The sequence below is a fragment of the Misgurnus anguillicaudatus genome, chromosome 15 (genome assembly GCF_027580225.2).
Source record: "Misgurnus anguillicaudatus chromosome 15, ASM2758022v2, whole genome shotgun sequence".
In the NCBI taxonomy this organism is placed as follows: Eukaryota; Metazoa; Chordata; class Actinopteri; order Cypriniformes; family Cobitidae; genus Misgurnus; species Misgurnus anguillicaudatus.
In genome coordinates, this window is record NC_073351.2 from 31,828,203 (window position 1) to 31,843,352 (window position 15,150).

The following is a 15,150-nucleotide window of genomic DNA, read 5'->3' on the forward strand; positions in this document are numbered from 1 at the left end:
GCTGGAACTCAGGCATACAGTGTCCGATCTGTCCCAAACTTCACATGATTGCTAAGAGTCATGACCTGAACACATCTACATGTCAATAGTCACTTATGGTTATAGCGCCACCAGCTGACAACAGGAAGTGACATGTTTACAATGATTATCCAATGTCTGATCTGTCCCAAACTTCACATGATTAATAAGAGTCCTGGACTGAACACATCTACATGTCAATAGTCACTTATGGTTATAGCGCCACCAGCTGGCAACAGGAAGTGACATGTTTACAATGATTATCCAATGTCTGATCTGTCCCAAACTTCACATGATTAATAAGAGTCCTGGAGTGAACACATCTACATGTCATTAGTCACTTATGGTTATAGCGCCACCAGCTGGCAACAGGAAGTGACATGTTTACAATGATTATCCAATGTCTGATCTGTCCCAAACTTCACATGATTAATAAGAGTCCTGGAGTGAACACATCTACATGTCAATAGTCACTTATGGTTATAGCGCCACCAGCTGGCAACAGGAAGTGACATGTTTACACTGATTATGCAATGTCCGATCTTTCCCTAACTTCACATGATTAATAAGAGTCCTGGAGTGAACACATCTACATGTCAATAGTCACTTATGGTTATAGCGCCACCAGCTGGCAACAGGAAGTGACATGTTTACACTGATTATGCAATGTCCGATCTTTCCCTAACTTCACATGATTAATAAGAGTCCTGGACTGAACACATCTACATGTCAATAGTCACTTATGGTTATAGCGCCACCAGCTGACAACAGGAAGTGACATGTTTACACTGATTATGCAATGTCTGATCTGTCCCAAACTTCACATGATTAATAAGAGTCCTGGACTGAACACATCTACATGTCAATAGTCACCAGTGTTGGGCAAGTTACTAAAAAATTTGTAATTAGTTACAGTTACTAATTACTTCTTTTAAAAGTAACTGAATTACTCTACCGGTTACTGTATATCAAAAGTAATTAGTTACTTAGAAAAGTAACTTTTAAGTTACTTTTATGTCTGCTTTTTAAATGTAAATATGAACAGTACTGAACAGTCAAACAGTAAAATGATATGGATGGGCTATTTTACACGTAAGACTCTAATATATCACATACTGTAGGAGCCTATTTTGCTTTAGATTCAACCTTTGAATATTTTTGTTAGAAATTATCTTAATATTTAAACTTAGTTTATTTATGTATATCATTTAGACCAATTAGACAAATATTCTGCATGTTTACAAAAATATAAAATGTGTTAAAATTGTGTAGTGTCTCTTTAAACATTTGGAGACAATTGTGTCAACATGTCAAATTTTCTAAAATAAATTATAATTTTTCTGATTTCATATTTATTTTAATAAGTTAGAAACGTCTCCGCTGTGTCCTGCTGACAGGCACGATGCGTGTGCAGCAGATGAGGCAAATTATGGGTCCTCCGAAGGTTAGACCGTCTCATTTCAGTTCTCTTCGCGAACTTCTGAGCGCCTTGAATGGGCAAGTGCTCACCTTTTATTGCATGCTTAGTAGGGTGCAGCACTTGAATTGGAACACAGCTTGTGAAGCTTGCCACAGGGACTGCGCTCTTTGGTCATATATTGTTTGTTTTCTGTTGGATTTAAAAGATACACAGGATTAAAGGAAGATATTTATTCAGAAAACGGAGTAGGCTACGTGGATTGTTTTGTCGGACGGACACAGAGCGAGTGGATTGTTTTGTCAGATGGACACAGAGCGAGTGGATTTTTTGTTCGGATACGGAGAGACTGAAACTAAAACTAAAAGCGAGCTCACACATACTATGGAGTTTTAACACGGGTGTACACCGCAGTGTGAATATTTTAGTGGAAACAACAATCGCGGATCGTTCTCTTCCATGAAGCCGATGTAAACATCTAAGAATATATGAACATTTCTTAGATTTATTACCTTTGTGGACTACAAATGCAAGTTGATGTCATACTGCGATTGCTTGGTGAAGATAATTTACAAACATGAGACCGGATGGATTATGACTTGCGCACAATTTTTAAACAAAGGTATGTTGTCCCGTTTAGATTTTTCATGTTCATTCTATATGCACTGTCAGCTATGATGAAGTGTAATGAATCATTGCGCCGCCAACTACAGTCCTGCGACGTCAGATATGTCTTGTCTATTTTTTACAAAATAGAGTAACGCGCGTAACGAACTCATTTAAATGTCAGTAATTGTAATTGCGTTACTTGATTTAAAAAAATAGTGGAGTTACAGTGACGCGTTACTCCCATCACTGATAGTCACTTATGATGCCAATAGTCAGTTACGGTCATAGCGCCACCAGCTGGTAACAGGAAGTAACATGTTTACAATGATAATGCAATGTCGGATTTGTCCCAAACTTCACATGATTGATAAGAGTCCTGGACAGAACACATCTACGTGCCAATATTTACATGTAGTCACTCATACACACACACACTCGCTCACTCACTCTCTCTCTCTCATGCTATCTTACACGATGCTACCTCGCTGTCATTTGTAATTAGCAACAGGAAATGTGGCACATTATACTACACTTTTAAATGGTTCACCTATGTTTACATGCTTAAATGCCTATTTACTACTGTTCCCTTTAATTCTTCTCATGCCACGGCGTGGCGGTGTCAGGTGTGCGAGGGCCCTTCCATCACTGCTTGCAGTTTTAATTATTATTATTTTTTTTCTTTTTCTTCTCCGACTTCAGCGGGACTTTAGAGGGCCTAAACATACTCGAAAACTCATGAAATTTTGCACAGATGTCAAGAGTGATGAAAATTTACATGTGGTGTAGGCTTTAGAATTAGGCGTGAGAAAATGGCTCTATAGCGCCACCTACAAATTTTCAACGAAGCAGCCCTCGGACTGTGTTTGACGTACAATTACGAAATTCGGTACGTGTCTGTAGTATGACAAGACCTACAAAAAAGTCTCTTGGAGCGAAGCCGTAAACCAAACAGGAAGTCAGTTATTCTGAGTTATTTTTGTGATTTGGGCGCAGTTTTTGTCATTTCCAGGCGTCATACTTTAACTAACTCCTCCTACAGTTTTCGTCGGATCATCTTCATATTTGGTGAGTGTCATCTTAAGGCCTTTGTGATGCTAAATTGCGAAGGATTTGACTCTACGTAAAAATTTGTGTCGGTTCTGGCCCGACAAAGTTTGATGTTTTCCAATGAAACAGGAAGTTGCTGGAACTCATGCATACAATGTCCGATCTGTCCCAAATTTCACATGATTGCTAAGAGTCCTGACCTGAACACATCTACATAACAATTTTCATTTATAGTCATAGCGCCACCAGCTGGCAACCTGAAGGGACATGTTTTAGCGCCACTTTCAAATATTCAACCAAGCAGCCCTTGAACTGTGTTTAACGTACATGTACGAATTTCGGTGTGCTCATGTATTATTACAAGCCCTACAAAAAAGTCTCTTGAAGCAACGCCCTACACCAAACAGGAAGTCAGCTGTTTTTAATTATTTCTCAGATTTTGGCCCAGTTTTTCTCATTTCCAGCAGTCATACTTTAACAAACTCCTCCCACAGTTTTCGTCGGATCATCATCATATTTGGCGAGTCTCATCTTAAGGCCTTTGTGATGCTAAATTGCGAAGGATTTGATTCTATATTAAAATTTGTGTCTATTTCGGCCAGCCAAAATTTGATGTTTCGCTATGAAACAGGTTGCTGGAACTCAGGCATACAGTGTCCGATCTGTCCCAAACTTCACATGATTGCTAAGAGCCATGACCTGAACACATCTACATGTCAATAGTCACTTATGGTTATAGCGCCACCAGCTGGCAACAGGAAGTGACATGTTTACAATGATTATCCAATGTCTGATCTGTCCCAAACTTCACATGATTAATAAGAGTCCTGGACTGAACACATCTACATGTCAATAGTCACTTATGGTTATAGCGCCACCAGCTGGCAACAGGAAGTGACATGTTTACACTGAGTATGCAGTGTCTGATCTTTCCCTAACTTCACATGATTAATAAGAGTCCTGGACTGAACACATCTACATGTCAATAGTCACTTATGGTTATAGCGCCACCAGCTGACAACAGGAAGTGACATGTTTACATTGATTATGCAATGTCTGATCTGTCCCAAACTTCACATGATTAATAAGAGTCCTGGACTGAACACATCTACATGTCAATAGTCACTTATGGTTATAGCGCCACCAGCTGACAACAGGAAGTGACATGTTTACACTGATTATGCAATGACCGATCTTTCCCTAACTTCACATGATTAATAAGAGTCCTGGACTGAACACATCTACATGTCAATAGTCACCAGGGTTGGGCAAGTTACTTAGAAAAGTAACTTTTAAGTTACTTTTATGTCTGCTTTTTAAATGTAAATATGAACAGTACTGAACAGCAGTAAAATGATATGGATGGGCTATTTTACACTTAAGACTCTAATATATCACATACTGTAGGAGCCTATTTTGCTTTAGATTCAACCTTTGAATATTTTTGTTAGAAATTATCTTAATATGTAAACTTAGTTTATTTATGTATATCATTTAGACCATTTAGACAAATATTCTGCATGTTTACAAAAATATAAAATGTGTTAAAATTGTGTAGTGTCTCTTTAAAAATTTGGAGACAATTGTGTCAACATGTCAAATTTTCTAAAATAAATTATAATTTTTCTGATTTCATATTTATTTTAATAAGTTAGAAACGTCTTCGCTGTGTCCTGCTGACAGGCACGATGCGCGTGCAGCAGATGAGGCAAATTATGGGTCCTCCGAAGGTTAGACCGTCTCATTTCAGTTCTCTTCGCGAACTTCTGAGCGCCTTGAATGGCCGAGTGCTCACCTTTTATTGCATGCTTAGTAGGGTGCAGCCCTTGAATTGGAACACAGCTTGTGAAGCTTGCCGCAGGGACTGCGCTCTTTGGTCATATATTGTTTGTTTTCTGTTGGATTTAAATGATACACAGGATTAAAGGAAGATATTTATTCAGAAAACGGAGTAGGCTACGTGGATTGTTTTGTCAGACGGACACAGAGCGAGTGGATTGTTTTGTCAGACGGACACAGAGCAAGTGGATTTTTTGTTCGGATACGGAGAGACTGAAACTAAAACTAAAAGCGAGCTCACACATACTATGGAGTTTTAACACGGGTGTACACCGCAGTGTGAATATTTTAGTGGAAACAACAATCGCGGATCGTTCTCTTCCATGAAGCCGATGTAAACATCTAAGAATATATGAACATTTCTTAGATTTATTACCTTTGTGGACTACAAATGCAAGTTGATGTCATACTGCGATTGCTTGGTGAAGATAATTTACAAACATGAGACCGGATGGATTATGACTTGCGCACAATTTTTAAACAAAGGTATGTTGTCCCGGTTAGATTTTTCATGTTCATTCTATATGCACTGTCAGCTATGATGAAGTGTAATGAATCATTGCGCCGCCAACTACGGTCCTGCGACGTCAGATATGTCTTGTCTATTTTTTACAAAATAGAGTAACGCGAGTAACGAACTCATTTAAATTTCAGCAATTGTAATTGCGTTACTTGATTTAAAAAAATAGTGGAGTTACAGTAACGCGTTACTCCCATCACTGATAGTCACTTATGATGCCAATAGTCAGTTACGGTCATAGCGCCACCAGCTGGTAACAGGAAGTAACATGTTTACAATGATAATGCAATGTCGGATTTGTCCCAAACTTCACATGATTGATAAGAGTTCTGGACAGAACACATCTACGTGCCAATATTTACATGTAGTCACTCATACTCACACACACTCGCTCACTCACTCACTCACTCACTCTCGCATGCTATCTTATACGATGCTACCTCGCTGTCATTTGTAATTAGCAACAGGAAATATGGCACATTATACTACACTTTAAAATAGTTTCCCTATGTTTACATGCTTAAATGCCTATTGACTACTGTTCCCTTTAATTCTTATGCCACGGCGTGGCGGTGTCAGGTGTGCGAGGGCCCTTCCATCACTGCTTGCAGTTTTAATTTGTACCTTGTTATTGTCATTTACAATACATTTACATTCTTGTAATGTAATGGTTTTGATTTCATATTGTGGCCTTTGTTGCCCCCTAGTGTTAATAATATAATATTTTAAACGACAAGTTTAAAACTTCATAACAAACTTTATAAAATCCATTGATGACAATGCATAATGTAGTATTTCAGATGGTCATTAATTAGAGATGGAGAGAGGACTTTAATGAGTCTTAATAGTTCAGACTGTCTAAAGTGGATGAGTTACAGGACAGTTTTAAAAGGATATATAATATATACACATTTAAAATGAGGAGATGGAGGGAGTGAATGTGTGTCTCTATAAAAGTCAATTATCTATCACTCTTTGCAAACAGATGCAGTCTCAGATACGGCGTGTATTAGATGTTAGCAATCTTTTTAGTGAGTTTTCCACTTTCTGAGTTTAAATTTGATTTGGGACAGTCTGTCTACATCAGATGGCATAGGTGAGTCTCCATTATGATAATGATGATGTCATATGCTTTGTTTTACTTGATGCTGAAGTTTTAATGTTTTCCAAATTTCATTTTCCGGCATACACTTTACAATAAGGTTGTATTTGTTAACATTAGTAAGGGGTGGTTTCCCGAACAGAGATTATCTTAAGCCAGGACTAGGCCAAAAATAACTAGTTTTAACAAACATGCCTTACTAAAAACATTACTTGTGTGCATTTTGAGACAAACAAAGGGCATTGATGTATTTTAAGATATATCAGTGCAAGTTGTTTTCAGTTTAGAAACCTCTTAAATTTATTTTAGTCTAGGACTAGTCTAATCCCTGTCTGGGAAACCGCCCCTAATTATATTAGTTAACATGAACTAACAATGAGCAATATAGTTTTTCAGCATTTATTTGCTAATCTTTGTTAATGTTAGTTAATACCAATGCAATTGTTTATGTTAGTTCATTATGCATTAACTAATGGTAACAGATACAACTTTTGCTTTTACAAATGTATTATGTAAAAAACATGAACTAAGATGAATAATGTCGTAGACTTAATGGGTCTCATTCACTAAGCATGCACGTTTTAACAAACAAATCATGATTCAACAAGAAGTTCATACTAAATTTTATTCTAAATGCTTGCAAAATGTAAGAACAAATTAGACATACGCAATAATCTTAAACAAGGAAAAAATATATAACACAGGTAAATGTGGTCTTAGTGTTTCTTACGTTTTTGCAAACATTTAGAAGAAATTGTAGTATGAACGTTTTTGTTGAATAATGATTTGTTAGTTAAAACGTCTGAACGCACATTTCATGTTCATGTTGGCTAATGCATTTACTAATTCAGCCTTTTTTCTACTAATTCAGCATTTACTAATTTCAGCCTAATATTTCTATATTATTAATTTTTATTGGTTCTATTATTTCTAATTTATTATTTCTATTTCTTTATTTTCTGTAGATTAAAAAAACAACTTTTTTTCTATTTTATTCTTTATTTTTGTTGCTCATTTCTATTAATACACCATTGTTGTGTCAAAAAGAGACAAACCCAACTCCCTGGATTGTTTTAACCCATTGTTAGGTCAAATATAAACATTTTCTGGGTTAAATTAACCGGTAACACTTTACATTAAGGTTCATTAGTTAACTACATTGGTTAACATGAACTAATAATGAACTGCACTTATACAGCATTTATTAATCTTTGTTAATGTTAATTTCAACAATTACTAATAATCTTGTTAAGGTTAGTTAATGCACTGTGAACTAACATGAACAAACAATTAAAAGCTTTATTTCTATTAACTAACATTAACAAAGATTAATAAATACTGTAATAAATGTATTGCTCATGGCTTGTTCATGTTAGGTAATACATTAACTAATGAACCTTATTGTAAAGTGTTACCATTTAACCCAACAGTTGGTTTCGTCCCTTTCTGACCCAATGCTGGGTTTAAAATAATCCAGCATATTTAGTGTAGTAGTTAAAAACTAAATTATTTTCCCTTTATTTAAATGTTTGTCATTTTTTTATTGTTATGCATTCTCCCTAATGGTTACATCACTGCACCTCGCCAAACATGCCAGCTAAAGCTTCTCTCACACGTGAAGTGAAAGCACTTAATGCTGTTTCTCACGTGCTGTGTGCTTTTGATGGGCTGAGGAAAGATGAGGCATCCCTAGAGATCCCAAACCGACCTGCTTTACTGTATCTCGTACTGGATTGTCCGCTGACCGACCACTGACTGATGCCTTGTCTTGGGTGAGAGCGTAACCAGCAGTCTCCTCCTTTGGATTTTGTGTTTTTCATACGCGCACCCATCAGTGGCTATATTAAGGCTTTGAATAAGGTCACCCGTGAGTATCTTCATTCTCACCAATGGATAAAGGTAACTGCTGGTTTCATTGCACGTTAGACTGTACAAACTGTTTAAACTATATGCAAAGGTTTTTTTTTATCAAGTTAATACAGAATTATTTTATGTGGACGCCTGACTGACCTGATTTCATTCCTCTGTTCCCTTTTCTACAAAGCTGCATGTGCATGCCGCGAGCTATAGGGACGAGGAAAACAGAGGACAGACCTAAATGCATGTTTGTTTGCATGAGTAAAAGCTCATATCTGCTGCATCCATGGCTGAAAATCCTGAGGACCCTCTGGAGCTGTTGGAGATAGTGGAAGTGTTGGGGGGCTGCAGTGGGAGCGTGTCGTACGCTGATGTCTGCGTGTATCTAAGTGGACGTTTCAGTTTGCATTCACTTTTAGAGATACGGAGTCTCCTGTATTCCACCGCCTGTAGAGATCCATGCTTCCCGGCCACCCTGTTTAGAGAGCGCCTGCACCCGCCCTGCAGCAACCGGCTTTCAGCGGCCGCAGATGTTGTGTCTCTGTTTAACCTCCACATGCAAACACGCATGACTCCTACATACATGCAGACCTTGCAGTCTGTGATACCCTGTCAGGTCTGTGGGAAGGGATTCGTGCGCTATGACTGGCCGGCCGCCTTGCCCGTCACAGGAGGAGGGACCGCCTCTCAGGACTGTAAATATGAGAACCTCCCTTGTGATGCGATCAGATTTGACACGGAGGCTTCACACACGCGGACCGCCTCTGATCTGCTTGCTCACCCTCACTTATACATGCACGACCAAGGCAGCATGCAGGATACGCTCTCGGTGGAAACACCGGATGATCAGGAAGCCCGAATCCTTCGTTCCTGCTCTCAGAAGAGGAGTGCCTTCAAAGAGGGACACAAATTGTTACCGCTCATCTCCGTGGAATATGTTAGCCAATCAGAGCAAAGCCCGGACGGACCGCAAGTGGATGGTGAGGACCTTACTCAAAAGAACCCGTATCCGGACCCAGCATCACCCATGCAACGTCTGCACGATCATTCGTATGCAACCAAGTCATTCGATTCTTCGAAACATCCAAGTGAATCAGATTCGCACACGGACAATGCGTCATTATCCGATGCTCCGAACCCGTACAGTCCTGATCCGGTTCATTGGCATCAGACAAGGCATGAGAGTTTGGATGAACTTCAAACATCTACTTACTTCGGGCCTACACTCTCCGTCGAAAAGCATCAGACCCCAGCTCTCCAAGTCAAGAGCCATAGTCTGGACATCGATAGCAGGACTGCAGATGAAAGACCTGAACAGGAAACCTCTGGCTTGCAAAAGCCTAAATCGGAGCGTTCTGTATTAGAGAAGTCCGGATTAAGAAAACCAGGAGTTTTTAAACTCAGCTTTGACGGCTCCAGCTTAGACATTCCTGGCTTCGACCCTCGCATCGTAAACTCGGTTCGGGACACCTTCAAGCGCTTGAGTGGCATGAGCTTGGACGCGTGGTACGATTGGTCACCGACGGGGGATGGCGTGTCTAACGTGGGCACCCAAACGGAACCTACGGATCGGCGTTCCTTGCGAAGTTTAATGCTTAGCGAAAGACTCTCCATCGATAACCCCGACATCGCCGATGACGACATCAGTGCTATCTTCCGTTTCCTTGATGACATCAGCATGTGTGGCTCCATGGCGGTTCTGCCGGGGGCCACGGGTGGAGGGGCCCAGGATGGGGGCGGAGCCGGTCTGCCAGAGAGGCGTGAACGTTTGGGTAAATTACGGAGGTTGTTTCACTCCATGGAAGCACCTGAGGAGGGCGTGAGATGGGGCGTGGGCAGACTGCTCCAAAGGGTCTCAGAGCTGGAGCAACACCTGGAGCCGATAGCAGAGTTGCGTGAACAGCTAGCACTCGTGCTGTCCACGCTAGACCGACTGGAGCAGCGCGAGCAGATCATATGCCTGCACCCCAGTCAAATGGGTACACCACAGGTCAGCATACACCCCTCACCACAGGTCAGCTTAAACCCCTCACCACAGGTCAGCATACAGTCGCAGGGCTCTCCCAGGATCAACGCGGGGGCGGATGCGTCCAATGAGGCTGCGGCCAAGCGCAGACGTCTGTTTGTACGCAGACCCTCCAAACCCCACACGGAAAGCAGCGGCTCTGAAGCTCACAGAGACTGGAGCATCAGCTTCACCAAAGAGCCACAAATACAGCTGACTAAGGTAACAAGACTGGATTTTTAACAAACTATAATATTAGAAATTGCATATAACAATTTACACATGATACATTTATATAATATGTGAGCCTGTCTGTGAAATCCAGACTAAATTTTATAATCTAATGATGAGATTTGGAGCATTAAAGTTTGTTTTTGATCTTTGATGTTCTTACCTAGTCAAAATTAAAGATATCAAAGTTATATTTTCACAGACTGGGTCACATATGTATTTATTTCATTCAATATAAAACTCAAATTAAAGATATGCAGTACAATTAATAAGGCATTGTTTAAATTGTGATGTGCATTCATTTTGTTTTTTTTAATAATATGCATTCCTACAGGTGTCACTGATATTGGTGTCTTGTGAAATCACACCCTTTTCTGTGACACTCGCAGAAAGCACCGTAATACTCGAGGGAGGATCTCATTATCGACAGCCCTATTCAGACATGTCAATCAGAATGCCTGTAAATGATTTTTAAAAGGCAGGGTTTGGGCCAAAATGCCAGGTGTAATCAAATGGCTGAGATCATCGATCAAATTAAAGCAAATTTGCGAAATTGTCACATTAACATCTGTAATAGAAGCAAAGAAATCTGATAAAAGCGTGCATAAATGTGACCCTGGACCACAAAACCAGCCATAATTCGCACGGGTATATTTGTAGCTATAGCAAACAATACATCATATGGGTCAATATTATTGATTTTTATGCCAACAATTATTAGTATATTATGTAAAGATGATGTTCCATGGAGATTTTTTGTAAGTTTTCTACCGTAGATATATAAAAAATGGATTTATCATTTGTAATATGCTTTACTAAGAACTTCATTTGGACAACTTTAAAGGCCATTTCTCAATATTTAAATTTTTTTGCACCTTTAGATTAAAGATTATTTATTCAGCTTTCGGGTGATGTATAAATCTCAATTTCAAAAAATGACCCTTATGACTGGTTTTGTGGTCCAGGGTCACAGATGTAAATGTAAAGCACACATGATACTCTTTGAAACATTGATGCAGGTAAAGTAAATGTTGTCATTACAGCTGAAAGAGGATATACAGAATTTGAAGGAATAAAATTATGATTATGATTTGGCATTAACCCTCATTGGTTCCTCGGGGTATATATGACCCCGATCGACATTTCATTCGTTAAAAAAAGTGGTTTCCTTCATCTCAGGGATTTAAAAATTTGTGACTTTTCCTAAATAATAAAAACGGGCGTGATTCAGTTGTTCTGAAAGTATGTAAAAAAATTCATTATTAATCTGGTCTTTGGGGTCAATATGAATATCAATAAATCCAACATAAATCTAAAACATACACAGAAATGAAAGTCTGGGACTTGTGCACAAATGCAATATTGAAAACATATGCAACATTACACAAACAGGTATGACTGTCACCGAGAGCATTTGTATAGAATTTAGAAAATAAAATTAGTCACAAATGCAGAAAAAAATAAATAAAGGGGTGTGACCTCATAGATATGTACACTAGATGCACACTCTCTCACACGCACACACTTACATGCATTAAAAACTACAAAAAAATTATACTATTTGAAATAATATTTATTTTGAATGTCATTTCTTATGTTAATATATACATAAATTCATAAAATGTATCACTAAAGTAGTGATGTGAGCAGTTGGCCATATCCAGTAAAATAAGGGCTTTCTATGGCCCTCTGCTGGTCAAAGCTGTTTCTTTCTTAAGCAGTAATTCCTTTAGGGGTTGTGCACACCAAAACTTTTAAATGCGGCTGAAAACACCTGGACAACGCCAAATGCCAGCTTTCTTCAGCTGAGCGCTTTGGTAGCTGTGATACATTAGCTGTGAGCCGGTTGGTTGCTGTGGTAATGTCCCACCCCTCCTCAACTGTGATTGGGAGCTTTTAACCCAAAGTTGAATATTTTCAACCGTTGAGCGCCGTATTTCAGCGCGGAAGATAACCGCTAGCTGCTGGCTTATTTGAAAACCGCTGAGCTTCCATTGGAAACAATTGAAAACATGCGCCGGCCGCGGGCGTAAAAACTTTGGTGTGAACGTCCCCTTAGGTTTATTTTTAACCAGCAAAAGGTGAAATTCTAAACGTAACACCTAGATCAATATCCAGGAACAATTCAAATTAAATAATCATTTAATATGTAGTTGAGGATTTTTGTAGTTGAGGATTTTTGTGGTAAATGGGTACAAAAGTACTTAAAATCTCTTAAAACACGTTTTATTGTATAGATGAGAAGTAAACAAAAAAATTATATATTATATGTATTATTGAAAATTAATATTTTCCTTATAATTATGCTTTCCATTTTGGGGTCATAAAGACCCCAAGGGCCAGTAGTGTAAACAGGAAACGAGGACCATTTGAGTGTTAAAAAATTACATCAATTTTTACTCTCAGAAGAAAATCCTCCAAAATGTTAATTTTGTCAGAACCCATTGTCCATTAAACATATTCTACGAGTTTGTATTATCTTTTTTCTGTCGATTCTTTCAAAAAAGTTTTTAATCAAGTAAATCCAAATATAGTTTTACGATTTTTAGATTAAAATGAATTTCAAACATATTTACTAATCTTATTTTATAAAATTAAACTTCATTTTTGCCATGAATATAGCCTTAGAAGCTGGCATGAAGTTTAAAAGAAAAGAAAGAAAGAAACTTCTACAACATTTCGTGATCTGTATACTGAATGTAGTGTGTCTTTAATTTGGTAAAAAGCTTGTTTTGTTTTCTCAGTCAGATCAGTTGGGTGCTGTATATAAGAAAGAAGCCCCTGCAGTGCAAGAAGTAATGAGCTTCCACCTCATGCCACCCGAATCACACATGTCCTCACGGCGGACTTCTCTTCAGAGCAGTAAAGCGAGTTCAACGGACCGCCCCAAAGTCACCTGGAACCCATCAGACTTAACACCTTTGGACCTTCAGGTAACAACTCATCATGTATTATAGACTAGAGATATAACTTTATGAATAAATCCCAATTCTCATAAATCATCATTCAAAATTCTCACAAATCTGTGATAGACATATACAAATTTACATAGATATATACAGATTTGAATTGTGCTATGCATTGAATTCCAAAATGCATTATGGTTAATTTTTATGTTTTATTTGGGAAGATCCCAAGCCTCTATACTAGTTAAAAAGTCATACTTAAAGGATACATACTACGAAAATCTGACTTTTTCCATGTTTAAGTGCTTAATTGGGCTTCTATCAACCTAGAAAATATAAAAAAGATCAACCCAGTAACTTAATTTTGGTAAACATTCTCTGCAAGCATGTGAAAAAATAGGTCATTGAAATTTGGCTCCCCTTGTGATGTCAGAAGGGGATAATACCGCCCCTTAATCTGCACTATTCAACCATGACACTTCCATTTAGTGCAGAGATCAGCTCATTTGCATTTAATAGGGCACACCCAAAAATGCTGGCACCTAAAAGTGTCAATTTTAACATGCGATAATAAATTATCTATATAATATTTTGAGCTAAAACTTCACATACGTCCTCTCGGGGCACCAAAGATTTATTTGACATCTTTATTTGAAATCATTAAAGTATCATGTAGCCTAAACTTTTGAGGGTATTTGCGACCCAGTCTGTGAAAACCCAGCTAAAAATCCTGTCATTTTTACTGTTTTCTATAAAATTATCATATATAATGTAAAGATCATTCTGTGAAAATATACCCTTGATATCTTGAATATTTACTGAATAAGGTCAAAGATTTAGACCAATGTGTAATCAAACATTGATGCCCAAATTTTACATCATTAGATTATGAGACTTCAGCCTGGATTTCACAGACAGGATCACTTTTTTATATTGCACCTTATGTTATAGTAAACAATGTAATATTATAGCTACCTAACTTTTGCACATACAGTACATCATTTTCAGGTTTCAGGTATCCCAGACACTGAGACAGTACATTAAAAATAATTGTAAATAATGCATTTAGCCACTTTGATACTTTTCCACTATATATATTTTGCAGGCCCCTGAGTCTATGGAGTTTTGGACAGATGAGATCTACACGCCGGCCTCCGATAGGCTCATTCGGCGGTCACAATCTTACACCCGTTGCAACAGGAGTCAGGCGCTTCGCATCGCCGCCCTCAGCATCACTGCCACCGTCCTCCTCATTCTCATCATCGTCATTCCTGTCAGCACTGTGTAATGTACATTCAGTCACATGCATGTATATGAATGCAAACTCTTTTAGGGACGAAAGGTTGACTGTTACCATCACTGCAATACTGGAATGTATGTACTGTAGTATGTTCAAAACGTGCACTTGGCAGGACGTTCGTATGTGTTTGCATACTTGCAAGAAGTAATGGCACGTAAAATAATGTAAAGACTGTAAACTGAAGCATGAATCGAAATCAACAGATTGCACCAGATGAAAAACGTAATAAATAAAAGGTTTATTTTCAAAACAAACTCACCAAAACTTCCCCGTGGGCTTTCCAAATTTTTTATGGGGTT

General features: G+C 38.3%; 1 protein-coding gene across 1 annotated transcript; it reads left to right on the forward strand.

Moving 5' to 3' along the window:
- The first annotated feature begins 7,525 nt into the window (after positions 1-7,525).
- On the forward strand, positions 7,526-15,105 carry minar1l (membrane integral NOTCH2 associated receptor 1-like). The gene is made up of 4 exons (XM_055174977.2): positions 7,526-8,451; positions 8,597-10,636; positions 13,390-13,578; positions 14,657-15,105. Exons 2-4 carry the CDS (start codon positions 8,696-8,698, stop codon positions 14,837-14,839), a joined length of 2,313 nt encoding a protein of 770 aa, XP_055030952.2. The 5' UTR covers positions 7,526-8,451; positions 8,597-8,695; the 3' UTR covers positions 14,840-15,105.
- Positions 15,106-15,150: the final 45 nt, after the last annotated feature.